The sequence below is a fragment of the Odocoileus virginianus genome, chromosome 6 (genome assembly GCF_023699985.2).
Source record: "Odocoileus virginianus isolate 20LAN1187 ecotype Illinois chromosome 6, Ovbor_1.2, whole genome shotgun sequence".
Lineage (NCBI taxonomy): Eukaryota > Metazoa > Chordata > Mammalia > Artiodactyla > Cervidae > Odocoileus > Odocoileus virginianus.
The window spans coordinates 34879215-34907059 of record NC_069679.1 but is presented as its reverse complement, the minus strand read 5'-3'; the positions used below and the strand labels follow the sequence as shown (position 1 = coordinate 34907059).

The window sequence follows — 27845 nt, the reverse complement described above, 5'->3', positions numbered from 1 at the left end:
TCTCAATTCAGTATGTTTAATATCTATCTCTAAGCAAAAAATGTAATCTATAGTCATCAGGACTTATTTTGGAAGTTCATAAAATCAGGTCTGTTCAGTGATTTGCATTTGGAAGAATAAAATAGAAATACCTAGTAGGATAAAATCTTAGAAAAGCACACACATGGATAGTTTTATGAAAATGAGTATTCATTTATTAAAAACAAACTTCAGTAAAGTATGTCTGTTAAACATGGCTAACTTTGATAACAGGAAGTCAGCAAAAAGTCTGATGAGGAAGAAAAATATCAGTTACTAAGTACTACTATACCCACTTCGATTATACCCCCGGTTATCTTGAAAAGCATGATAGTAGCTCTAAGGACTTTAGACAGTTCTGGGTTTATGGCACGATCTGTCTTTCATGTTTTATTGATTTCCAGCTTTTAAAGCATAGGCCCAAAGGGTAATATTTTATCACACTAAAGCAAAGGTATATTCTAGGGAAATTCCTCTCTTTTAAAGTAGTCTATGGAATTTTCCTGTCTGATTCCACTATATTGGAATTCCACTATTCCAATATAAAAAAAATTGTATATTTTTGCTGTTGTTTTCAGAAGCTTTATTAATCCTTTAAACCTTAGGACCAAACTGCCCTTAAATTTTTCTAAGGAGAAAGTAGACAGCCATCCAAATTTTTGCAAAATTGCCTCTTTGGCCACCTTTCTTAAAAAGGGTATAGGTTCAGTTTAATTAACCTTACTTTTTAAATGTGCAAAAATCTACCTCTGCTTTTTTAAAGCAAATAAAAGGAAGAAAAATATGGCATCATTCCAATAATCAAATGCCAATAAAATGGCAACAGTACAAAGATCTAAGCAAATCTCAAATACAGCAGATTCATAATTAGAATATCATGTAATAATTTTAGCAAGAAAAAGCTTAATAATAGGTAAAGGAAACCAAATACTGTGTTAACCGTAATTAATCTTACAAACTTTCCAATATCATAACTACTTGCTTTTGAATAACTAAATGTAAACCTCATTTTTTAAATTAAATGCCTACTCAACAAAACTAACTGGAACAAATACATTTATGCAAATTTACATCCTAGAATACCAGAGTAAACAGGAGACATCAGTCAAGGGTGAATAAGAAAGTTCTATTCTTTTTCATCATCTGTGTGATCAGGTGGCAAAGGACATGCTCTGTGGAAAGAAAAGAGAACTTCAGTAGTCACCTGAGTCAAATGTTTTAAAAACAAAACATGAATAGTTTTTAAAAACTTATGTAAATCAAGAACATTAACAGTGCAGTGGATCTGGCCAAGTGACTAGAAATGACAGAAAATTAAACTCCCATAAACTGACAAATCCCTACAGATTCCAAGCACTAAAGTGACAAAAATTTTTAATAATCTATTTTGCCTCTTAATTTGCCAAGTCAGTTTCCCTTTTAGAATATATTGCCATTTTTATTTAAATGAGAATCTCTATTTTCTTTCAATGTGTTAAGTAGATTGATGAAGCAGTATAATCCTTCAGCAAGAACTCTGTGATAGTAGAAAGCAAAAAAATTCAACCAATCCATTTGAACAGAGAAAACAGCAAGTTGTCATATTTGACTGCATATCCTTTGGAATTTATGAATGTATTATCTAATTAGAAAATGCCCAAATTGTATTGTTGGCATATGGTAAACATAGCTTTTGAAAAACAGCTTACATTATCCCAAAGTCCTCTGGTACTCAGTCTATTTTTTATAGAGAAAAAGTCAACTAAGATTTTTAAATCAGAATTTTTTAGAGCTGGTAAAGATTTGTGAGATCTATCCTAAACACTCAGTTTTCAAATTAGATCTTGACATAGAGCTAGAAGGTGAAAGAAGGAAGCTAAAACAAGGATATTCTGACTTGGTGTAACATTACCATTGACGCATCCATTATTACATTACCAAGAGGTCTTCATTGTACTTTCCTGGAAATTAAATGAAGTTAACAAATGTACACTATTGTAATCCAAAATTCTTTTCTTCAAAGACCTGATTTAAGGTTTTAAGAAGACAGTTTTTCTTGATTGAGATTCTCTCCTATGCAACAGGTAAATTTACTCTGCCTTTGTGAGAATAATAAAGCCGTAAGAGTAGCCATATTCCAGATTAAGAACTAGAGAGATTATAATAGAAGTCCTTCTGATATACTGATAGTTTTCTATTTATAGTCAATAGTAGACTATTGAAAGAGTTCCTATCACAAGGAAAAAAATTTTCTATCTCTTTAATGCATCAATATGAGATAGATGTTCACTAAACCTATTGTGGTAATCATTTCATGATGTAGGTAAGTCAAATCACTAGACTGTACACCTTAAACTTACATAGTGCTGTGTGTCAATTATGTCTCAATAAAACTGGGAGAAAAAAGTCAATCTATTAATTTACTATAAAGGGATAAATGCAACTCTCAAACAATAACAAATCTAAGAGAGAGGCCTAAAGCAATAAGATAAACCTCTATTACCTAGTTTTATGTCACAGATTTTATTATACTATGGATCAAAGTTCTTTATGAGACTATATGTGTAATCTTTCACTATATGATAGGAAACCTGCAATATAGGTTTTATTGCTATGATGATCAATGGTACAGCCATATTTGGCTATATTGCCAAATATTTAGTTTCTTTAATTGAAATCACAAATAATTCAAGAGGATTGTTGAATATTCTTGAATATTGACTATTAGTTTGTTCATATTAGGATGAGAAAGAATAAGGAAGAATGGTGCCAGTAAATGAGAAGGAACTAAAAGAGACTTGATCATGATAACAAGTCTGTTAAAAAAAACTTTATCCAAAAATGTATCCTCTTGCATTTTGATTTTATTGAAACAGAAATGATAATAGTAATAGAGCAACAAAGTATAAAGTTCAGGTATTGCTCCAGAATTTGACATTCCTTTTAAATATCTCAAAAGTTGGATAGTAAGCACTCAATAATAATTTACTAAATGATATTATGAACAATATTGTCTTAAAATTTTAGATGCAAAAATATTATTTTATATGTTAATTCCTTTGTTTTAACTTCTCTTTAACCATTTATTTTTATCTAGCTGTGTTCAATGCAAATCAAATCCAAACACAGTGTACAATCCAAAATAGGTGTACAGTATTCAGATATGAAGCAAGAGTGTGTTCATTCACACACATGGATCTCACATAACTTCAGATGGATGTTAGATCTGGTTGTCCTGTTTAGATTTCTAAAGATGACAAATATTGGCTAAAATTTATTTAGAGTACTATGGCCACATTGAATATTTATCATTTAAGCATCATTGTATGAACATGTAAACCAATGATTTCTACTTCTTTTTAGATTTCTATACATCAAGGCAGTTCTAAAGTTTTACTTTCCAGAATCAAGTCCACTTAGGTTTAGAATCATCTAGAAATAATGACTGACGTAGAAAGTGTTTCATATGTAGCTATTCTTATTCATCAAGTTTAATATATAAATGTATATTTACAGAAAGCACAAATCAGTTATGAATTTAATGCAGGAAAGTTTCCAGTCTTCACTTCCCAACTACGTAATACATTATTTTTTACCTCCTTCATATATTTGCCTCTTAATTTCCAAATTTATCAAACACGCCTTCAAAACATTAATTTTTTTGGTTTTAAAAATTATTTAGTACATCCAGAAATAAAAAGCAGTATTTTAAGATTGTTTGAAGTCAGTGTACTTCTGCTCTTCGGAATCAAGTTAAGAGATCAGAATTAGCTAAACTAATCTGGCACTATTGTTGGATGGGAATGTGTGACAGGAAATACCTGTAATTTGACTTTTAAGTACATATGCAGGGATTACCTATGTTTGGATTTGTAGTATATTCCAATCCATTATTGCCCTGGAACATCTCAGGTATTACAGAAGTCCAAATGCAAAGTCAAATTCAAAAGCCCAGAGGAAAAGAGTTAAGGTCCCAAGAGAACAATGAAAACAATGTAAAACATTATGGAGAGTATATCAGCATTAAACCAAGACTGCTGAAACAATACACAGAGGATTTAATAACTGCTGATTCCTTCCAGTGTACATCATAAACAAAATCACTGAAGCTTTTTTCATCACCTAATTGTTTACCTTCTAGATTTCTTGAACCAAAATGAAAACTGAATCTCCATTCCATAGCTCATCCTTTTTCTCTAGATGAAGATGCAATTATTCTTTTCTAGATGCAAGGTACAGTTTGAAGTGTCCATGTTTCTTGTTACATTTAATCACATCACTAATTCCCAATATTGTCTCCATTCTTATGAAACTCCAGGAGATTTAATGTTGGCTGTCATTATCTGCTCAAATCCTTCAGATGCTCTTTAAACTAATCCAATTTGAGACTCTCAACATTTTCTGCCTTAATAAAATAAGGGGTGGAATTGATGGATTTGATGAAGTCTTTCTTATTTTCTTCCTGACACAGAATTTCTAGATGCCGTACAGACTGGGCTTTAGAATACAGGTTGGTAAACCTAGATGTTTCTTGGCCAAGTCTCTTAGTGGTAGAGATGTAGAAGGGCAAGCAAGACAACAAGGAGACTAGGTGTTGACTGCCAGGCACAGCTGACCGTTGTGGTTTGGACTGGTGGACCTTCTGTGCTGGTTAAAGGAACGGATGAGTAAACTTGCTTGGGCAGGAGCAGTACCAGAAGCAGCAGCCCCAGTGTGAGCCCGGCCACCACCCACTTGTCCATGTTGATCACTCTGTCTTGGGCCGGCTCGCTGCTTGGTGCCCAGGAGGATCACCTGCTCCTGGCTGGTGCTGGGAGGTATCTAGCAGGATCTTAAATCAGAAGGCTTCATAATGGCAGTGATGTCATACCACCCACTCTCACCACGCCCCACCTCCAGTCAAATTATTTTTGAAATGAAAACTTCAACATTCTTTAGAGAGTCTGCAGTATTTCTCATAAATCTATTTAAAAAGCAGGTTTCCCTTGTTTTTTCCATCCTAAAGGTATTTTTCCCCCAGATTCTTAAAATATGTTTGTTGTTGAAACTTGGTAGCACCGAGTGTGAGGAGAGACTTTTACCCAGTGACATCACTCATGATATTTGGAATATTTTGTACAGAGATTTGGTGTATTTATACACGTCTTTTATGCAATAATGATTGTACTTTTGAATCCAGTTTTGCTCAACATTTATCATGAGCATTTTCCTGACATTAAAAACTTGAAAGCAGCCCCCGTCACTGAGCCGCCACCGAGGACTCAGCAGTCTCCCAGCTCGAGGCCCCTTGCTTCCCAACGCTCGGTACCCCCTGCCCGCCTTCTCCTGCCATTGCCTTCCACAGGCCGTTTCCACCTAGGAAAAGGAATCATATCTTACATCCGCTTTCCAGAACCTCCACTCTTTCGACTCCTTTGCTGATGCAAGTAAGGGTGATGATCTGCTTCCTGCTGGCACTGAGGATTATATCCATATAAGAATTCAACAAAGAAACGGCAGGAAGACTCTTACTACTGTCCAAGGGATCGCTGACGATTACGATAAAAAGAAACTAGTAAAAGTGTTTAGGAAGAAAACTTGCCTGCAATGGTACTGTAATGGAGCATCCAGAATATGGAGAAGTAATTCAGCTACAGGGTGACCAGCGCAAGAACATATGCCAGTTCTTGGTAGAGATTGGACTGGCTAAGGACGACCAGCTGAAGGTTCATGGGTTTTAAGGGTTTTTGGCTCACTGAAGCTTAAGTGAGGATTTCCTTTCAATGAGTAGAATTTCCCTTCTGTCCCTTTTCACAAGTTTAGAAACTTCACAGCTTGTATAATGTAACCATTTGGGGTCTGCTTTTAACTTAGACTAGTGTAACTCCTTCATGCAATAAACTGAAAAGAGCCATGAAAAAAAAAAAAGCTTGAAAGCATGATTTAATTATCTTCTTAAAAAGTTCATGAAATAAACTGCATGTGTGCAGTTTTATCCCCATCTTGTTTTGTTTTGAAGTATTATGTATTTACAGAGAAGTTGTAAAGAAAATACACCATGGTGTCAGTTCTGGTTGTTTCTAAGTGATGGGGATTTCTGTATTTTCCACCTTTTCCACATTGGTTATATATTTCCTATGGAGCCTGGACTACTAGTTTTTTGAAAGGAGGGGTTAATGGAAATCAAGGTAAACCAACATGGAAATTACTTTTTGAAAATAAGAAGGACTATAGAAAATAGAAAAAAATATATATAGAGAGAATAAAGACCAGAAGTTCATGGTTAATAAAGTAGCACTTATCATCTGAACAGGAATTGATCCTCTTTGAGTAAATGAGTAAAAATAATACCTTTCATTGATGTTTGAAATTTGGGAGTGACATAATAAGAGGTTAGCATAGTTTAAAAAACTTCTGGTTTGTATTTTCTTATCTACTCAAAGAGAAAATTTAAAGTTACTGAATATTTAGTTGTTTTTTTATTTTCAAGAATATAAGTATTTCTTTATACTTCAGAATATGAAAACTTACTTTCTCTTTGCTTTTCCCAAGCCACTGCTTCCTGCCTCCTCAGGAATTCTATTCTCTTTTTCTGAATCTTTAGGGGACAGCCTGAAGAATTCTCCAATTCCTTTTTGCCACTTGGGAGTTGGGCGCACACAAACTGGATTCCCTCCTGCATACTTATTTTCAGCTATAAAATAAAACAGAACTAAATAAAAATTAAGAATACAATTTCCATTCTTTAAAGGGAAACAATTCTTTTAACATCAAATCTAAAGGATATTAAATGGTGGTATATCTATCTTTAATTTTAAAATATGACATGATAAAGTTGTATTCAGTCAATAGTACATTATACATTAATATAATGCAGAACATTATTATATGTATTCTTTAGCCTAGAAAAATAGCATTAACAAGATGTTTACAACTAGAAAATATTTTTCATACTTTATCCACGAGCAGAAGTATTAAGTTAGCCTTATGTACTGTCATACTAAAGTATGACACACTTTTTCCTTTATGTTCTTAACTAGAGCTTGCAGAATTAATCTTCCAAACCTCTCAACTTCCTTCTAAAAGGAATGAGAGACACCAGATGGCAGGGTATTTTCTCAACCTCTCCTAGCACAGAAGGAATAATGTGAAGCTCTTTCCCTGGCCCAGTTTTCCCTCCTAATGTCCCAAAAACAGAATCAGGAGCTGCAAGGTTGGAACACACACACACATACACACACACAGACACCAAACTAAAAAAAAAAAAAAAGAAAGAAAGAAAGAGAAAGGCAAGAAAGGAAGGTAATAGGAAAGACAAAGAACAATATGCAGAAAACAAAAACGTGATTAGCATTGTCAACTATCGTCTCAATTCTAGTAAACAAGTGCTTAAGTAGCCTCATACAAGAAAAAGTCCAGTTGTAAATATTAAGAAAAATAACAACGCTAAGGCAGAAAAGAAAAACAGGTTTGAAGAGACAGTGTGTCCGTCCCTAACCCGGGGCTTGAAATTTTTGAAGACCATGCGACCCCTCCATCTCTATCCCAGCCCGCCAAAGAGACCAAGGCTTGCTCATTACATCAAAAGGCAAGGAAGGAAGAAATTCTGGGGAGTGAGGATCTCAGGAAAAGAAACTCCGCCGTGGGTATGGGGAAGAGTGGTGTCTGGCCTGATCTCCTTTTGAGAGGGTTCGTGTAGGAGCTTGCAGGGGCGTTTTTACCTTTCCGTGAGGAAAGCGGCGTGGAATTAGCGGCAGAAGTCGAGGAACCAAGCACCTTCCTGGGGGCTCGAGAAGCGACCACTGCGGAGAGAGGGAAAGGAAGACATTCAGAAGGCGGTACGAAGAGGGTGGGAGCCACGTTCTCGCCGCACTCTCCGACCCAGCCTATTGGAAAGGATTGGAGAGGAGAGCCCCGCCATCCAGAACAGCAGATAACGCTCCCCTGTCCCCGCCGAAGCGGTTAAAGGGATCAGGCTGCTGCTTCCTGACGGGCTGGACCAGTTTGGCGGACAGGCGGGGAAGCCCCCTCTTCTCCCGCCCATAGCGGAGCTGCCCAGAGAACCACCTGCCCTCCATTATTGTGCCCGACTGCCTCACCTTTTCTGTAGCTGCCAGGCACACTGCCTGCTTTAGTCCGCACCATGTTCGAACTCAAGAGGAGAGCAACTGACTCTCCAGCCGAAGATGTTTCACGGGACAAGGCCCAGAAAACGAATCTCCCGCCACAGTTTATATCGGTCCCTTTCCCGCGCGCTCCACAGACTCTCCCAGACCGCCACTCCCATTGGTTCCGCGCCTTTCACGCTCAACCAATCGCCAGTGTCCAGTGGTAGCTTGTGATTCGTACCCGCCTCAGGTGGGAGGTGCCAGGGCACTTTCCTGGGATGCAGGGGTGTGTTGGGTGCTAAAATCCGTGCTAAGATTGTGAACTGGGTAAAACAGCCTGCTTAGAAAAGAAAACCTGGGAAAGAGCGAATCCCAACATTTCTTCAAAAGTTAACTACAGGCTTAAATCCATAATCTCACTCCTGGAAGTGACTCCTGAAATGTAGCAGACTTGTTAACATCTCAGGCATGAACTCTCTTTATAGCATCCATACTAAAAAAAAAAAAACTCTATGGAATGGTCAAACGCTAATACAGTTTATTTACAGGGATGATTTTTTTCCTCCCACCCTTGGCCAGGAGGTGCAGATTGTGGGATTTTAGTTCTTGGATTAGGGATCGAACCCAGGCAGCAGAAATCCCCGAGTTTTGGACTGCTGGACTGCTAGGAAATTCTCTATTTACAGGAATAAAATTTTTTTTTAAAAAATGAAACTTTCTAGGATGGTGTGAAACAAGAAAAAACTGAGCAAATTATACATTTTTAAAAATCAAAGAGTTAGTCGCTCAGTCGTGTCTGACTCTGTGACCCCATGGGCCTGTCAGTCTCCTCAATCCATGGGATTCTCCAGATAAGAATGCCGGAGTGAGTAGCCGTTTCCTTCTCCAGGGGATCTTCCCGACCCAGGGATCCAACCCTGGGCCTCCACATTGCAGGCAGACTCTTGGGGCCTGAGCCACTGTACCTACATAAAAGAAACATTATTATAATAATAAAACATTTTCCCTAGACCTGTATGGGATCAGAATTCCTTAAAAATATGTCAAATCTGTTAAGAGTACATCTGTGACACATAGTGAACATGACTTTAGACTAGGACTATTTTCTATCCCTATGCTTATCTTAATTACTCAAATTCGCCTGGGGAATGAATGATTTTCACACAGTGAAGACCAGGCACAAAACCTGATCAGATGAAATTGCCTTAGGATGTACTTTGTTAAACTCCCACTTGAAAGGCAACCCTGAAAGTGCAAGCATGGCATTAATTCTCTCCAATAAATTATGCTTGAACTTTCAGAATAAAGGCTACTTAGTGCTTTAAAAGAATCAACAATTACTTTATGTTTTTGAATTAGAGAACCTAGACAGCAGATGAAATTAACATTATAATAGGAGGAATGGCATTGCAAATTATCTGTAGCTTTCTCTAAATTTTAGAGACTAAGATTACAGCCCAAGTCCTGTCAGAAAAATCAACAAGCCCTAGGGTACCCCTCCTTGTTCTTTATCATCAGGACTCTCTCAGTACACAATGTTTCTTCAATGCGCATTATTTCCTTTTCAGTTAAGTGGTTTCTACAAAGGACTGAATTACCCAGTTCCCAGATCCTTGTAGAGATTAGAGCTGCTTCTAGAATCTGCTGGTCTTTTCTCTTAGTCAACAAGCCAAGTAAATTACCAAAAGTATTGCAAATATATCTTTACACACAGAGACAATCTATGTATTACTATATCTGTTTGTATGTCTGTCTTTTTAACGCCAATTATAATAAGGGAGGAGGAGGCATATTAGAGTAAAAACTTACTGAAAAAAGCAGTGCTACTTAGTAAAAATTCTTAATTTAAATGTTTGCTTTAGAAAAGTGCTTCTCCGTTCCAGTTAAATAAACTAGACAGTTGTGTAGCGTGAACCTGAAAATTTTAAAGGCCTAAGGCATTAAGAAAATTGTGGTATGTACAGATGAAATTTCTGCCTAAATTTATACAAAAGAATATCCTTAAGGCGTGCTTGCTTTGCTCAGGCATAAATTTATTTTAATATATGGTAATATTATAAATGGCTTTACATTGCATATATTACAAACAGATATTACAATCAATAACATATTCCTTATGAAAAAAGAACACTTTTCTTCTTGAGGACCTAGAATGTCCTATTGTACAAAAAGCTTAAGTTACTCTTATCTTCAAGAAGTTATTCCTCTAGTAATGGGAAAGAGAACACGTATAAAAACAGGTAAAGGATTTGAATAAGTTATTTGTATTAAATGTAGCAGATTTCTTTTTTTTCCATTTATTTTTATTAGTTGGAGGCTAATTACTTTACATCATTGCAAAAATGTAGCAGATTTCTATGAAGAAACAAAACTTGTGCCCACAGTTTATGCAAATTCAGTCTTTTTTAAGTGTGAAAGTCATATATTTTTCAAATTAATAAAATAATCTAATCTCAACATAAATCAACACACCTATGATTTTTGATCATATCGGTGAAAACATAAGGTAGAAACGACATCCAATTAATGTAGTTATTTAGTATAAATAGCCTAATGGGAATGAAAAGCCTATACATGTAACACAAAGCCAGTCAATTAAATTGGCCAATGAAATATGTCAAAAGACGTCATGTTTCCAGAGAAAGCTGGCTAAATTTTCTCCAGTTTGATGTCCCAGAGGAGAAGGAAGTAGCAAAAAGACCCTTAACTCTGATCATCTTTAGTTGAAAAACCTTTAACTTCTTTTCCAAAAATTTTATTTTTAATTGGAGGATAATTGCTTTACAATATTGTACTGGTCTCTGTCATACATCAATATGAATGAGCCATATAAACACATATGTCCCGTCCCTCTTGAACCACCCTCCCACCTCCCACTCCATCCCACTCCTCTAGGTTGTCACAGAGCACCCGAGTTGAGCTCCCTGCATCATACAGCAAATATCCATTAGCTGTTTTACATAGGGTGATATGTTTCCAAGCTACTCTCTCAATTCCTCCCACTCTCTCGTCCCCCCACTGTGTCTACAATTGTGTTCTCTACGGGTCTCCACTGCTGCCCTACAAGTAATTTACCATCAGTGCCATCTTTCTAGATTCCCATATATACGCACCTTTAACTTCTTAAAAATCAAGAGAACTCATATTGAAGGTCATCAAAGCCAAATCCCAGCACCTGTTTTATTAAAGTTTTTTTTTCCTCCCGCGAGCTTACAGAGTTGTCTTGGCTCTAATAGAAAAGACCTGGCTCAAAAAACCAAATAGAGGTTTTAAAAGTAGCATGATTCACGTATTAGACGACCAGGGGTTTTATAAAGCCTCTACTACCAGAGAAAACACTTAACAACATTTACTCTAGCTTTCAAGTGCTCTTTTAAGTGTTTTCAATAAAACCAGAACCATATCAAAGCTGGCCTCTCAGGTTACGGGGTATCGTTTTATTGTTTCTTAAACTGTAGTTTTTAGAGACATTTGTATCGCCTTAGAATTCCCAGTTCTCGAGCCCTACATCTGACAATGCGGAAGTACCAAGAGCAGAACGGGCTCGGGTTCAAGCGCGAACAATAGGAAGCGGGAAGAAGTAGGAGGGGCATAGGTGGGAGGGAGCTGCGTTGGGGGCGGTGCTGAGGCGCGGGGCGGTGCCGGCTGGCGGAACCTGCGCGAGCGAGGTCGGTTTTGCCAGGGGCCTAGTCTGGTGTAGAACGCCGAGCTTTTGCCGCCCAGCTGGTTCCGGCTCGGGAAAATGGCGGTGGCTGGGGCGGCGTCTCGCCAGCAGCTGGTGGGCTGGTGCACGCAGCAGTTGCGGAAAAGTTTCGGCCTGGATGTCAGTGAGGAGATCGTACAGTAAGACCGGTTCGGGTCCGAGGCGGGAAGGAGCTCTGGGATGTGTACTGACTAAGCAAACGGGGAAGCGGAAAGGACTAAAAAGTTAATGAGAATGAAGAAATTTGATAAAAGGGCTGCTGTCTTATCTCCGAGCGCCGAATTATGACCTCCGGCTTTATAGTTTAGCTTCTGGAATAGGATGTCATGCTCCACAATCGGCTGGTGGGGCCTTCTTTCCTCAGGAAAACGCCAAATCCCTGATAATTAGGTCTAATTATCCTTCCTTATACATTTTGGAGAGAAGGAGCAAGCCAAGTTGTCTTTTCAGAAATTCCTTGCTCTGAACATTTTATAAATAGTTTGCCCAGTCCTACTTGTATCAAATAGGGCCTGAAATTTAAAAAAAGGGTGGCGTGGTACTGTGCAAAGATACCTCCTGACTCGGGAATCCCTGGTTCTATTTTCTGTGGTCACTCACCAGTTTCGGAACCTTAGGCAACTTAGCTTCCAATTTTGTACCTTAGTTTCCTCATCTGTAAAATGAATAATTAACACTGATTATCTTTAATAATTTATGATTCTTGTGAAGTGGAAATGGTGACTTGATTTAATATCTGCTTTCAATTGATTTAACTTTTTTTTTTTCGTTACTGCATAGCAAGTGCGGGGACAGCAAAGATGAGTGCTGAGGTGAAGGAAGTGCAGGTTATTGGGGAGCATCGGAAAAAGGAGTCTGATTAAGGTCTGAGAAACTCGTGAGATTAATTGCAAGGGATGAATTTAACTTGAGAGCTAAAAGATAGTTAGGTGTCAGTGCAGAGTTCAAGAGTAGGGAAAAATTTCTACAAAAAGTGAACTTTAGAACCTAGAAATGTTTCTTGATTTGACTCCTTGCTCATTGATGCTGAAACTTAAATTGCAGCTGTAGGGCTTTTGTAGGAAGTTAGGTGAATTTCTGAGTTTGGGAGAAAATAGTCTTGTTGAAAGGAGAGAGTTAAGAGAGGCTATTTTAAAGGGTAATTTTGAACACAGGTAATATATTATCAGAAAATCCCAGTTAAGTGAATATTGTATCACTTACATGTGGAATTCTAAAAAGTGACATCAATGACTTTTATTTACAAAACAGAAACAGACTCACAGATGTAGAAGACTAAACTTATGGTTACCATAGGGAAAGGGAGAGGGGATAAATTAGGAGTGTGGAATTAACAAATGCATATCACTATATATGAAATAGTTGAACAACGAACGATTTACTATATAGCCCGGGACATGGACCAACAGACTGGTTCCAAATAGGAAAAGGAGTACGTCAAGGCTGTATATTGTCACCCTGCTTATTTAACTTATATGCAGAGTACATCATGAGAAACGCTGGGCTGGAAGAAGCACAAGCTAGAATCAAGATTGCCGGGAGAAATATCAATAACCTCAGATAGGCAGATGACACCACCCTTATGGCAGAAAGTGAAGAAGAACTAAAGAACCTCTTGATGAAAGTGAAAGAGGACAGTGAAAAAGTTGGCTTAAAGCTCAACCTTCAGAAAACTAAGATCATGGCATCTGGTCCCATCACTTCATGGGAAATAGATGGGGAAACAGTGGAAGCAGTGTCAGACTTTATTTTTGGGGGCTCTAAAATCACTGCAGATGGTGACTGCAGCCATGAAATTAAAAGACACTTACTCCTTGGAAGGAAAGTTATGACCAACCTAGATAGCATTAAAAAGCAGAGACATTACTTTGTCAACAAAGGTCCGTCTAGTCAAGGCTATGGTTTTTCCAGTGGTCATGTATGGATGTGAGAGTTGGACTATCGAGAAAGCTGAGTGCCGAAGAATTGATGCTTTTGAACTGTGGTGTTGGAGAAGACTCTTGAGAGTCCCTTGGACTGCAAGGAGATCCAACCAGTCCATCATAAAGGAGATCAGCCCTGGGTGTTCATTGGAAGGACTGATGCTGAAGCTGAAACTCCAATACTTTGGCCACCTCATGCGAAGAACTGACTCATTGGAAAAGACCCTGATGCTAGGAGGGATTGGGGGCAGGAGGAGAAGGGGACGACAGAGGATGAGATGGCTGGATGGCATCACCGACTTGATGGGCATGAGTTTGAGTAAACTCTGGGAGTTGGTGATGGACAGGGAGGCCTGGCGTGCTGTGATTAATGGGCTCGCAAAGAGCCAGACATGACTGAGCGACTGAACTGAACTGAACAGAGAACTACATTAAATATTTTGTAATAACTTATAATAGAAAAGAATCTGAAAAAAATATACATATCCAAATCACTTTGCTATACACCTGAAACTAACACAAAGTTGTAAATCAACTATATGTCAGTTTTTTAAAATTTTAAATATTTAGAGATATTTTTAAGATTAAAGAAAAGAAAACCAATCCAGTCAAATTGGATGGCATGGCTTTACCCTTCTTTGAAGGCAGGATCAAGTTAAGTCGTTTTTAGACATTTTTTCAAGCAGTGGAATGCTGTCAAATGAAATAATGGAGCTTTGTAATATACCAAACAACAAAAAAAACCTATCAGTTAAAAGAAAAAAAGATTGAGGCTATTTCTGATGCATCAACAATGGAGTTTGGATAGTTGCAGGCTTCTCAGTCTCAGAATCCAGTTGTATTGTGTTGCTTATACAGTATTAGGAAAATTCTGATTCTCATAGATTGTGGTTTAATAGCTCATTTTGCAGCCTTAGATTTTCCTCGGTTAAACTTATCCACACAGTTGAAAGAGGAGTGATCAGAAATTTCTGTTTTAAAGTTGCAGCACTAAGTATGGCTGTACACTTGCTTGTATTTAAAAATATCTATAAATATAAGTTAGACAAGAATTGTCCAAAAGATAAACAAGCACTAAAACTACCTATAATTTAGTGCTGTTGGAACCACTTCTAGGTTTTCACTAGCTATTGCACAACAAACTATGATGCCATGGTGAAAGCATTTGCTGTATAGATTTGCTGTGCCTTGTCTTGCCTGATATTTAATTGAGAATTACCCAGATATACTATAATAGTGTGCTAACTTGAACAGTTTGACACAAGTGGCCTGAATTTTTTAAAAAGACAGCATAAAGTTGTTACTCCTAATCAGTAACTCATTTATGGGACAATAAGGTCTGTACACAGAGTTAGCAAAATAAACCTTGTTCCACCGTCTGCATTAGTTTTGGTTGGATCTATTTTGTTAAGATTTAATATTTAACACAGTTGGATGTATGTTGCTCTTTATTATTCTTTGTTAAATGTTTAATATGACATTTATTCAATTGTTTCTAAAGCTCTAAATAATTCCCTTGTGCCTTGCATATTCCAGAGTTAAATGACACTTTGAGGTTCTTTGCAGTGCTCTGAATTCTTGATACCGATTAATCTTTTAATGGGGCCTAGTAAGTTTTGGGATCAAGTTGATTAAACCTTAAAATTCGTTAAAACCAGTTGTCTATTTTGTAAAAATTTGTATTTGATTAGGAGATGCTCTTAAGGAGGCCCAAAGGCACAGGCTTGTTCTCTTATAGATTCTGACTCTGTAAATCAGCCATCACATTAGGTAAAGAACCTAGTACATTTACTACCAAGGATGGGACAATTACATAATTTTTTTTTAATTCAAAGACTATATCATTATTGTAATAATTTTTCTTGCATCTCATACCAGTGTGTCTATATTACAGTTTCCTCAGATCATGTAATGCTGTCATGGTCTGATACCTGAATTTTTTCACTTTTCTAATGATGTAACATAGTCACTGTAGAAAACTAAAAAAAAATCAGCAAATGGTAAAGGAGAAAACCAAGATTACCATAATACCATAACCCAGAGATAACTCTTTTTCTCTTTTAGTGTTTTTTCCTATGCATATTGTAGTACATTTCCAAAATATATTCATTGTAAAGGAATAAAGAAAATAAACCCAACTGTTTTTCATCATCTCTCTTAGTGGAAATCATTTTAATGTGTGACCTTAGAAGGTTTTCTACAAAAAAGAAGCCTTTTTTCTGCACACAAGTCTATGGATATAGACATTCCTTTTATAGCAATTGAGATCATATACTATATGGGTTGTCCTACTATTTCACTTTATATGAGAACATTTTTCCTCAGGTAATAGTAATTATTTAGGGAATTCCCTGGGGGTCCAGTAGTTCGGACTCCAAGCTTTCACTGCTGAGGGCACAGTTTAATTCCTGGTTAGGAAACTAAGATCACCCAAGCCTGGAGACATGGTAAGTAATAATAATAATAATAATAATAACAATGTAAACAGATTAATGATTAAAAAATAATAATTTTTCAAACATTTCACTTTTAGTGACCGCATATTAGATTTTGTAAAGTCCAAAAACTTGAATTCATTTGCCCCTTGCATTAATGAAGGTTTAAATAGCCTCCAGTTTTTTGCTAACTCAAATAATGATATAGTTAACATTTTTGCATAAATTCCTATGTCTCTTATTTCTTAGAGAGTTCTGTAAATGGAATTACTGGATTGTTTTTAAGGCACTTTCAATATATTGTCTGATTGGTTTATAGAAAAGTACTGACTTGTACTCCTACCCCTTTTATTTATTTATTTTTTTTTTCCTACCCCTTTTAGATTTCACTTTTCGAAACCCCTCACCCTATTTTCTTAAAGTAGATCTCATTCTGATATGATGCTAATCTTTTTTTTTTTTTTTGCCAATCTTAATTTATAATTTTTAAGAATGTTAAATCAGTAACTGGTTAGCTTGTAGTATACATATTTTTAGCAAAAAAAAGAGATTTTAGGTTTTACAGTATAAAAATTAAGTACTTTGTATTGTTCCTAGGAAAATACTGCCGATGTGTAGTTATGGAAAATATTATGTTTTTTAAAAAATAGTGATTTTTAACAGTTTATTGAGATATAAGTTTTGTTCAGTAGAGTCACTTGTTCAAATGTAAAATTTGATCAGTTTTACAAGTATATGTAGCTTTGTAACCATTCATCAATCAAGACATAGGTAGTTCTTGCTTTGCGCGGTAGTATGGAACCATAAAAATGACCGTGCAGGCTTAGACCCTGCAAAGTGATCTTAATTTAAAAAAAAAGGGGGGACAATTTTTCCGTTATTCTATGACCTTCAGAAATGTTTGTCAAAATGTTAAAAATTCTGCTGCTATCAGAGTAGAGAAATTTAAAAAATAAAACAAATACTTATTTCGTACACTTAATTTTATGTTGGAGTCTGGTTGATTAACAATGCTATGGTAGTTTCAGGTAAATAGCAAAGTAATTTAGTTGTGTGTGTGTGTGTGTGTGTGTGTGTGTGTGTGTGTGTGTCCTTTTTCAAGTTATTTTCCCAGTTAAGTTAGAAAGTATTTCTATGTTTAGGAAAGTCCCACAAGCCTAGCTTCAAAACACTGATTTGATTCTAGAAATAAAATTTGTTAGTTTCAGGTATACAGCAAGTGATTCAGTGATACCTGTATATTTCTTTTCAAGTTATTTTCCCATTTAGGTTAAAAAGTATTTCTATGTTAAGGACAGCCCCAGAAGCCTGTTTTCAAAACACTGATTTGATTCTAGAAATAGAAGATAACATGAAAGTTAAGACTATGAACTAGTTGCCTTCAGTCTTTGTCCTAATCAAATTTATATCCCTATCATCTAACCTTGAACTTGGCTCAAAATAAACACTCTAATGGATTAATAAATGTTTTTTACTACCTTGATCTCTGTTATGATTATTGAAACACATAGTATAAACTAGCTTTGTTTTAACAACTTATTTCTTTGCTTCTTGAGGTATGTTTTGTCCATTGAGAGTGCTGAAGAGATAAGAGAATATGTTACTGACCTCCTTCAGGGAAATGAGGGCAAAAAAGGTCAATTTATAGAAGAGCTTGTAACCAAATGGCAAAAGAATGATCAGGAGTTGACTTCTGATGCTCTGCAGCAGTCCTTCAAGAAAGATGGTAAGTTAAGTTAATGTGATTAGCTGATATAAATTAGAGGTTAAAATATTGGTAAATTGGCTGGTTTATAGGGTTGCATATGTTCTATCACCCCATATTCCCTCAGAGCTAACTTAAGCAGAATCGTGTTTACATGTTTTTAGTTCAGTTCTCTTGTTGTATAGTAGCTAAGTCATGTCCAACTCTTTGGCAACCCCATGGACTGTAGCCCTCCAGGCTTCTCTGTCCATGGAATTCTCCAGGCAAGGATACTGGAGTGGGTTGTCCTTTTCTCCTCCAAAGGGTCTTTCTCACCCAGGGATCAAACCCGAGTCTCCTGCATTAGCAGGTGGATTCTTTACCACTGAGCCACCTGGGAAGCCCAAGTTCAGTTCTACTTGATCTGTAATGAATATTGTTTTAGTTCAGACTTTTTCAACTTAGAAAATATCACAAAAACACTTGTTTGTAGATACAGCTGTAGCTTCAGAGTAACTTGAAAAATTTGAAACATGGATTAAAGAAAAACTTTATACAATAATGTAAGTAAATGTTGACCAGTTTCAGTATGAGTAGCATTTACAAGTAACTAATAAGTTAAACAGGAGAAGGCTATGGCACCCCACTCCAGTACTCTTGCCTGGAAAATCCCATGGATGGAGCAGCCTGGTGGGCTGCAGTCCACGGGGTTGCTAAGAGTCGGACATGACTGAGCAGCTTCACTTTCACTTTTCACTTTCATGCATTGGAGAAGGAAATGGCAACCCACTCCAGTGTTCTTGCCTGGAGAATCCCAGGAACGGGGGAGCCTGGTGGGCTGCTGTCTGTGGGGTCGCACCGAGTTGGACACGACTGAAGCGACTTAGCAGCAGCAGCAATAAGTTAGACAGTACTAAAGATGAGCACCAAACTAAATAAGTCATTATTGTTATACAGTCTAAAATATCAGATTTTAATTTAACTTCTATGTTTTTGGCTATACTACATGACTTGCAGTACCTTGGTCTCCCCACCAGGGCTTGAGCCTTAGCCCTTGGCAGTGAAAACTCTGGAGTCCTAACCACTGGGCAACGAGGGAATTCTATTTAATTTAACTTCTTTTTAAAATTTTTTTATACTCTTTTTTTTTTTAATTGGAAGATGATTGCTTTACAATGTTGTGTTGGTTTCTGCCATGCAATGTAAATCAGGCGTAAGTATAATTTAACTTCTTAATGTTACCCAGTAGTCTTTATCATTGACTGTAATCTTGAAAAATGATAGTTTGAATTTAATGCTGATTTGAGAGGAAGAGATAATTTAAAAACCTGCCTGACTTCTTGACTCTAAATATTAAGCATTGCCTTCCCTTTATTAGCTATTAACTTACCAATGAATCCTACTATTTCTAATCTATCTGTGTACATATATATATATACACACACACACATATGTTTTTTTCTTCTTTAAATAAATGTTAGAAGGCCAGAGATCAGGAGACCAACTGAAGAGGAGTAGGCGGAAAGGGAGAAACAAACAGGAAGCTCCTGCATTTACTGAGCCTGATGCAACCACAGAGGTCAAAACACCTTTTGATTTGGCCAAGGTGAGTGCTCAGAAATGAGGCTTTTTCTGGCTCTATGGAAAAGATGAAACACCTGATACATTTCAGAGAACAAGGGGTATACACTAGTCTAGAATGGCAACTTGCAACAAGTGTATGAATTTTAAAGAGTGATAATGATGGCATATTCCTTTCTATATGGTAGTTTGGTTTTGTTGTTGTTTTTTGCAGCTTGATTAAATTAGTATTTTAAGGACATTTTTAGTGATTATAAATAGATACAATAGAAAATATTTTAAGGAAATGCATCAGGGCTTCAATTTCAACATTTTTTGTGGGTTTGTACTGAAAGAATTAATTTGAACTTTAGCTGTTTTAAGATGTTCCTATGTTAGAACATTGACTACTACCACCACTGTCATCATTATTTAGCATTTAGAGCTCTTTCATATTCTCTCTTGGCTCCCAAAGTAGCCCCATGAAGTAAGCAGAAATATTTATATTCAGGGTAGTTAGTTACACTAAGATGAAAGAGTAGTGATCAAAAAATTCATTTGTGGTGACTGTGCAACAACATGTGGAGAAGGGTTTCCAAAATAATGTGAACTTAAAAAAAAATTGTCTTAAGCCTTTTGTTAATTGGAATAAAATGAGCAAAGACTGTCATAAGCAAAAGAAAAAATACAAATGACCAATAAACATTAAAAATGTTTATCCTTACCAGCAATTAAGTGACTAGTTTGTCACCTTAGTTGCCTGGACTCTCCTGGTTTTAGCACTGACAAGTCCTATATTCTGAGATTCCACTGAGTCCTGGGCAAACAAGGATGCTTGGTTATGCTACTAATAATCGAATAAATACACGTTAAATCCCCTGAGATACTACCTATCCAATTGTCAAAGTTTTTTTTTCTTTGACCTCACCACTCAGGTATGAGATCTTAGTACCCCAACCAGGAATTGAACCCATGCCCCCTGTGTGGGAGCTTCACTACTAGACCGCCAGGGAAGTCCCTATAAGTTATTATTGAATAGAACTGAGGTTTTTTTTCTCCTGACTGCTTTCATTGTCATTAATTATTTGATGTTATTTCTGATATCTTTGTACCATTAGGCACAAGACAACAGCAGCTCCTTGAAGAAGAAGACGAAGTTTGTCAGTTTATATACAAAAGAGGGACAGGACAAGCTTGCAGTCCTGATTCCAGGTCGCCACCCTTGTGATTGCCTGGGCCAGAAGCACAAACTGATCAACAACTGTCTGATCTGTGGGCGGATTGTCTGTGAACAAGAGGGTTCTGGCCCCTGCTTATTTTGTGGTTCTCTGGTAAATTGTTTCTCTCCTGTTTTACTATGCTTTGGTTTTGGTTTTTTACTATGCTTTTGACTTTTTTACACCCCTAGTAAGTTCTCTTTTTCTTAGTAAATTTCTTCCCTAAGGTGTCCTGTAAATTAAAAAAAATTTTTTTAATTGAAGTACAGTTAATTTACAGTGCTATGCTACTAGTAAATTCTTATAGCACGAACTTTAGTCAAAAACCCAAGGTGATACCCTAGAATGAGGCCTATTTGTGAGAAGGACTTTGATCACATACATTATGAGGAATCCCAAGTCTTGTGTCAGATTCAGTTCAATTCAGGAAAACTTTAGGGCCTGAAATGTCAAAAATGTTTGTCAGATCTCAGATGTGGCTCATATTTCTAGGGATGCAGAGTCACTGTGACAAAATCGTCAGGGCTTTATAGCTTGTTTTTCCAGAACACCTTCTTTTTATAATGCTTCATTATCTGAGTGAGTGATCTCAAAAGTATAGCTGTAATTACAAACACCCGAGTGAGTTGTCTAGAAGGCTTGTTCTGCCAGTTGAGCTGACTAGCAGAAACAGTGGCATTTGCTATTGGTAAAAGCATATTTTGTGTTGCTTTGTTTTCCCTTTTCTTGTGGGGCCTTTAATTTTTCAATATACTCAGATAATAAGTTGATTGACAGTGGATGACCTGAAAAATGTAGTATCTAATATCAAAAATGTTCAGAAAACAGTAGCAAATATCCTCCCATATGGGGCTTTTCTCTAGAGAAATACCCGACAGCTGCTGGCCGGAGCTCCCATGTGCCACTCAGGCAACTGCTAGCAAAGTACAGTGTTTTCTGTTAGGTCCCTTGGATCCTTCTGTTCAAGAAACAAAGTATGGAGAAGGAAATGGCAACCCACTCCACTGTTCTTGCCTGGAGAATCCCAGGGACGGGGGAGCCTGGTGGGCTGCCGTCTATGGGGTCACACAGAGTCAGACACGACTAAAGCGATGCAGCAGCAGCATACTTAAGTGCTAAAAAGGCGTTACTAGTAGGAACCAAAAAAGCTTTGGCTACAAATTGTATTCTTGGTAATGTTTCTAAATGCATTCTGTTAATGTTAAAATTTCTAACACACACATTTCTTATGTGTAAGTTTTTTAAGAAAATTGTCTTATCCAAGTATTACATGCTTGCTGCCTTTCATATAATTCTATATTACTTTTTAAAAATAAAGTTATTTCTAGGAAAAAAAAAAGAAACAAAGTAATGTAAAGCAGATTGGCCTTGAAATCTTGCAGTTTTGTTAATTAAGCTTAGTATGAAATTGTTTTTAAGTAACTCCTTTTTTAAAGTAAAATACCTTATTACTTGTAAGTGATTTTATAATATAATTTTTTCTTTGCTTAATATGTTTATCACTTTACAAGTAGGTAATGTTTGAAGGCAAAGAAAATACACGTAAAAGCTAGACTAGTTTTCACTGTTGGCACTGTATTTTGCTTCTTTTTTTGACTTTTTTTAATAAGATACTTGCGGAACTTCCCTGGTGGTCCGGTGGTTAAGATTCTGTGCTTCCATTACCACGTGGTGCAACCAAAAATAAATAAATAAGATACTTGCTTATAATTTCACTCGTAAGACTTGAATTTTATGATTAGAAATGGAAGACTTTTTTAAAAATGTATTTTTCTGTATTCTTAGTGGTGGCAAATTTTTGTATTTTGAAAGTAGATTAGCCTTTTTTTTTAAACTAGTCATTTAGGGACACTTGCAGTGACATCAGTTTTTTGTATGGTTCATAAAAGAAGGAAGAAATGGAAAGAGACTAGGGTGAAACTCATTTGGATATATATTTTTTGGTGTATTTGTCTTGATTAAAAAACACTGACAGTCTTATCATTTTATTGCTGTATCTAATGTGTAATTTGAGGTTACTTTTTAAGTATATCAAGCAAACAATATCTTTTAACTATTGGATCATATGTTTTGTCACTTTATTAGGTATGTACTCATGAAGAACGAGATATTTTACAGCGTGACTCAAACAAGAGCCAGAAACTACTGAAGAAGCTCATGTCAGGTAGGCAGCAATCTTTTAATTGGAGCACTGTGGTGATGGATCTGTGATTGTTGTATCTGTGATTGTTTCTCTTACTTGTATCCTGGTATGTAAGATGCAGTTTATTTACTCATTTATTCTCTAAGCATTTAAAAAAAAATATTCTTATTAAAACCACCTAACACTGAGCAAAAAAAAATAATAGTAACAATAATACTATTGGATTATAACCCAAAGAATATAATAAGAATTAACTGAATAATTAATAAATGAGGGAAAAGGGACTGCTCTTACAGAATTCCAATTAATAAAATGAAGGAATTGTGGGAACAGAAAATCATCATTTCTACACCACAGTAGTAATAATTGCTACAAGCAGGATCCACCAATGGATGCTGAAATTATTGGATGAAAGTTTAAGAATTGGAGATGTGCATGATCATGAAAGAAAAGGAAAGACTGAAAAACTGTCACAATTTGAAAAGAGACTAAGGAGAAAGGACAACTAATTGCAGTGTAGGATCTCGAATTGGATCCCTAAACAGAAAAATAATATCAGTGGAAAAGATGTTGAAATCCAAGTGAAGTCTGTAATGCAGTTAATGATGTTGTACCGAAGTTAATTTCCTACGTTTGACAAGGGCACTATGGTTGTGTAAGATAAGGCACTGACATTAAAGGAAGAGGAGTCAAAGTCATACAGGAACTCTCCGTTTTCTGCAGCTCTTCACAGTTTTTTGTAATTGAACAAAGCATAACAAAATTAGTTAAGGACATTTTTAAAGGGAAAACAATCTACTCAGCCCTTTCTATTTGTGCAGATACTTCATTCCTGCTTTATTTCATAGTTGTTTTTTAAATGTAGGTAGATTGGTTGGTATTATGAAGTAGTAATCATAGTGTATACAGAATTTTATGTTTTTCCTTTTTTAACTGATATTTTGTAATTGTTTATGTTGCCATTCATATTTGTAATTTTTAGTGCCTAAAAATAGTCATTAAGTTTATTTATTATAATTTGATTATTTATTTTCCCATTACTGGATAATTTTACTCTTTCCAAATTATAAATGTTAACACAAACGGTCCACTTTGTTAATACTGTATCTTTTGATTTATTTCCTTGGGATAAATTCCTAGGAATGGGATTACTGAGTCAAAGAATATGATCATTTTTGACACTTAAGACATATTTGCCAAAAACAAAAAAAAAAAGACACATATGCCATATTCTTTTATCAAAATACTGTGCTGCTGCTGCTGCTAAGTTGCTTTAGTCTTGTCCGACTCTGCGACCCCATCGATGGCAGCCCACCAGGCTCCCCCGTCCCTGGGATTCTGCAGGCAAGAACCCTGGAGTGGGTTGCCATTTCCTTCTCCAGTGCATGAAAGTGAAAAGTGAAAGTGAAGTCACTCAGTCATGTCCGACTCTTGGTGACCCCATAGACGGCAGCCTACCAGGCTCCTCTGTCCTTGGGATTTTTCAGGCAAGAATACTGCAGTGGGTTGCCATTGCCTTCTCCAATACTGTGCTAGTCTACAACAAGTAGTATTTTACCCCCAAACCTATCACTATTGAGTTTTGACATTTCATATTATTTTATTTTTATTGTCATCATTTTTTAAATGATTATTAATGAGGTAGAACATGTCTCCATACTTTTTCCATTAGAATTTCTCTAGGGTCATTATGAAACAGGTAGTTCTCAGTGCCTTTTTTCTTCGGCTGCTTTGAGTCTTCATTGCTGCATGGGCTTTCTCTAGTTGTGGTGGGCAGGGGCTACTTTCTAGTTTTGGTGCTTGGGCTTCTAATTGTGGTGGCTTCTCTTGTTGCAAAGTGTGGGCTTCAGTAGTTATGGCACATGGCCTTAGTTGCCCCCTGGCGTGTAGGATCTTCCCAGACCAGGGATCAAACCCTTATACCCTGTATGACAAGGTGGATTCCCAACCACTGGGCCATCAGGGAAGCCCCAGTACTTTTCTTATATTCAGAACACAAGAAGCAATCTCTTTTTTTTTTTTTTTTAATTTTGAAAGAAAGATTTGACAGGACTTTAAGTAGGCCTGGAGTTTTAGGTAAAGAGAAAGCCTTCATTATAGCCTAGTTGCTTTCCTAACACATTTTAGATCTTGATTCTATCATAATTTATGGGTATCTTTTCTGATACATAGATATATGGTATGTTGTCACTAGGGAGATAACACATGGACTGAGGAATGTATGTGGGCCTTAGAGTTAGACCTAAGGTTAAATTTTGTTTCTACCTTTTAATTTCTAACTTACCCGAACTTGGTGAATTTATTAATGTTTCTGAACTTCAGTTTGTTTATCCATAAAATAAAGATAATAAAAACTGTCTTACAAGTCTATTGTGAGAATTAAGTAATATAATATGTAATTTTATAGTTGTCATCATTGCTTTAACATCTGATAAGTTCTCATTGTTGATTTCTGTTCCTTTCCTGAAATTTCTTCTCTTTTTTCCTTTTGTTATTTAGTTTTTAACTTTGATATATAGAAGTAGTTTAAAGATGATATTCAGCCCTACTCAATGAAGTTTTTTATTTATAAGGCATTTTTATGTTGTTTTATTAAAACAGTCTGTTACCCTTAGTAATCCACATTCCCGTAAGGAAAGGAGTGGATCCTTAACATTGGTTGAGGACTTACTGTGTTTCAAGTGCTGCTTGATGCCTGAGGAAGTAAAGCGTGGCCTGTGGTACCTGTTTGTTTTCCATTAAAATGAAGGCTATCATTAATTAGGAACACAGCCATACCTTCTGATATTTTTTTCTTTGCTGCACATGATACAGCTAATTTGTATGATACATTGACACCATTTGATTTCCTTACTGAATTTCAGGGACAGAGAATTCTGGGAAAGTGGACATCTCTACCAAGGACCTTCTTCCTCATCAAGAATTGCGATTTAAATCTGGTCTGGAGAAGGCTATCAAGCATAAAGACAAGCTGTTAGAGTTTGACAGAACTAGGTATGATGTGGTCAGAATTAAAAAGGCTAAGAAGTAGAGTAGTCCATTATTTTGGCACTCTACCTGCCGCAAAAGAAGAGCAAATGCTCTGTGTAGGAGGTCAGCCGCTTGTTTTGAATCATGTTTGACTAAGATAGGCTTCCACCAAGAGGACCTACCCTGCAACATGTTCTGTTTCTTGGCAAATGCTTGTGTACCCCCTGGAAAGTTGATTTGGATGGAATTCCCCACTTTGTTTCACTTGAAGGCATTCATTAATTCAGTCAATGTATGCTGGATACTCCATAAGAAACTGTCTCTGGGAGAGCGTTGATACCATCTCATGGGGACACATGACTTACTCTCCCTTTTTCCTCTGACACTATAAAGTTATTTTCTGATTTAATAATGTCCCTAAATTGAGTTTTATACTCCTGTGCTTTTGTCATTTAGCCCTCTCACCTCTCTTTAGGAGAGAGGTTTATGGATTTGTTAGTTCTAATTTTTTTTCTTCTTTTGGGCAAAGTATGTTGAAACCCAACTAATGGTAAAGAATGTTTGAATAGTATGTGTGTGCTCACTTCTCAAGTAGCCATGTGGGAATCCTTAGAAAGACCCTGAATCTCTTACTGTGGCAACTGAATATGTCTGTTCCTGGCATTACAATCCTTTGGTTATATGCACCTACTACTTTGAAATCATTTGCTAGGAATACATGAGATATACTTTTTGAAAGCTATTCCCTAGGTAAGCCCATCACAGGTTTTTAAATATCACTTTTACCCTTACTCAGTGAAATTTTCATCAGAAATAGAGTACATTTTTTGATAAACAAAAACTGGAAAAGAGTCTCTCCCTATTGGTATTTCACTTATGCCAGTGTGTTTCCAGGGGCACCAATTTCATTATGTAAGTTTGTGTACGGGACCACTCTTCAGTCTATTTTAAAACTTTTATAATTCCAGCCAGGTCCTGGAAAATTGAAATCAGAATCTGATTTTCAGTATTTCCCTATGCCTGTGTATGTCACTAATTAGTAATTATTCCTTTTAGACTAATTTTATGATTCTGGAGTAGTCACTTAACTTCTTTGAGGCCCAGGTTTATTATCTATAGAAGGAGAGAGTTGGGTCATCAGGATTCCCTCTAGTTCTTAATTTTTTTGTTGGTATGATCTTAGAAATAAGCCTGATTGTCTTATCTTGGAACTGGGCCCTTGTATATTAAGTGAGGGACTGGGGATGAGGTTAGGGAGGGGGTGGAGGAGGTGGTGGAAACTGATGTGTAGCAGTAATGCAGTAATAAGATATCCTAAAAATATGCTCCAGGACTGAGAGTCCAGGATAGAAGTCCAGTTTCTAAGCAAAGTGGCAGCAACTGGGTCTAGCAGGAGTAGTCTAGGTCCAGATTGTAGAAAGACTAGGTTATTAAGTAAGCTGCCAAGACATGAACTCAGAGGCAGCAAAATGACCCATAAGCCCAGTTATAAGAAAGTGAGGGCTGGACTAGTAGGAAAATAGGAGGACAGTGGATATGGTGCTATGTCTTTTTCTGCCTGAGGGTGAGATTTGTTCTAAGAGCTGAGCCTGCAGTGGGAATAAGGTATATACAGAAGCTAGAATCAGAGCTTGACCTGGTTTGGGAACATTCTGGAGCTTCTACATTTGAAATAATAACCTTCAGGACAGCACTTCAGAGTAAGCTACTTGTAGCAATAGTCAAATTTGACTTCCCAATAGTCAAATCCCTGTTTGTTAACAGGTGACCTAATTGCCATGTATTCTTTTTCTTTCCTTAGCATTCGAAGGACCCAAGTCATTGATGATGAGTCAGATTACTTTGCTAGTGATTCTAACCAGTGGTTGTCCAAAATTGAGCGGGAGGCCATACAGAAGCGAGAGGAGGAGCTGAGAGAATTTCGACATGCCTCTCGGCTCTCTAAGAAGATCACCATTGATTTTGCAGGCAGGAAAATTGTGGAAGATGAAGATCCTCTAGCTGAGTATCACAGCAAGTAAGTGGGCAAAACCAGAAAGGTCTGAGAGAATTGGGGAGTTTTAACTGTAAAGGATTTGCTCTCCCCCCAGCCCCACCCTTTAATGAGTTTGTTATTTTTGTTAGTTT

At 36.7% G+C, this 27845-nt stretch overlaps 2 protein-coding genes and 1 pseudogene across 3 annotated transcripts in view; 2 read left to right on the top strand and 1 right to left on the bottom strand.

The window, feature by feature from the left end:
* Positions 1 to 168: 168 nt before the first annotated feature.
* PCLAF (PCNA clamp associated factor) lies at positions 169 to 8241 on the bottom strand. 2 transcript variants are annotated; one of them, XM_020882384.2, is made up of 4 exons: positions 8076 to 8237; positions 7698 to 7778; positions 6508 to 6670; positions 169 to 1190 (listed from the first exon to the last, which is right to left on the bottom strand). In XM_020882384.2, exons 1-4 carry the CDS (start codon positions 8119 to 8121, stop codon positions 1145 to 1147), a joined length of 336 nt encoding a protein of 111 aa, XP_020738043.1. In that variant the 5' UTR covers positions 8122 to 8237; the 3' UTR covers positions 169 to 1144. The 2 variants fall into 2 exon arrangements, with proteins under 2 accessions (XP_020738043.1, XP_020738050.1); XM_020882391.2 differs by lacking the exon at positions 6508 to 6670 and having other exon boundaries at positions 8076 to 8241.
* Positions 5155 to 5899, top strand: LOC139035458 (eukaryotic translation initiation factor 1 pseudogene; annotated as a pseudogene).
* Positions 8242 to 11734: 3493 nt separating the features above from the next.
* Positions 11735 to 27845, top strand: part of TRIP4 (thyroid hormone receptor interactor 4) — a 51570-nt gene continuing 35459 nt past the window's right edge. The window contains exons 1-7 of the mRNA XM_020882392.2: positions 11735 to 11927; positions 17701 to 17870; positions 19310 to 19434; positions 20507 to 20719; positions 22691 to 22769; positions 25613 to 25742; positions 27520 to 27735. Of these exons, the coding sequence (XP_020738051.1) occupies positions 11827 to 11927; positions 17701 to 17870; positions 19310 to 19434; positions 20507 to 20719; positions 22691 to 22769; positions 25613 to 25742; positions 27520 to 27735 (1034 nt within the window). The 5' untranslated portion in view covers positions 11735 to 11826. The remainder of the gene's footprint in view (positions 11928 to 17700; positions 17871 to 19309; positions 19435 to 20506; positions 20720 to 22690; positions 22770 to 25612; positions 25743 to 27519; positions 27736 to 27845) is intronic.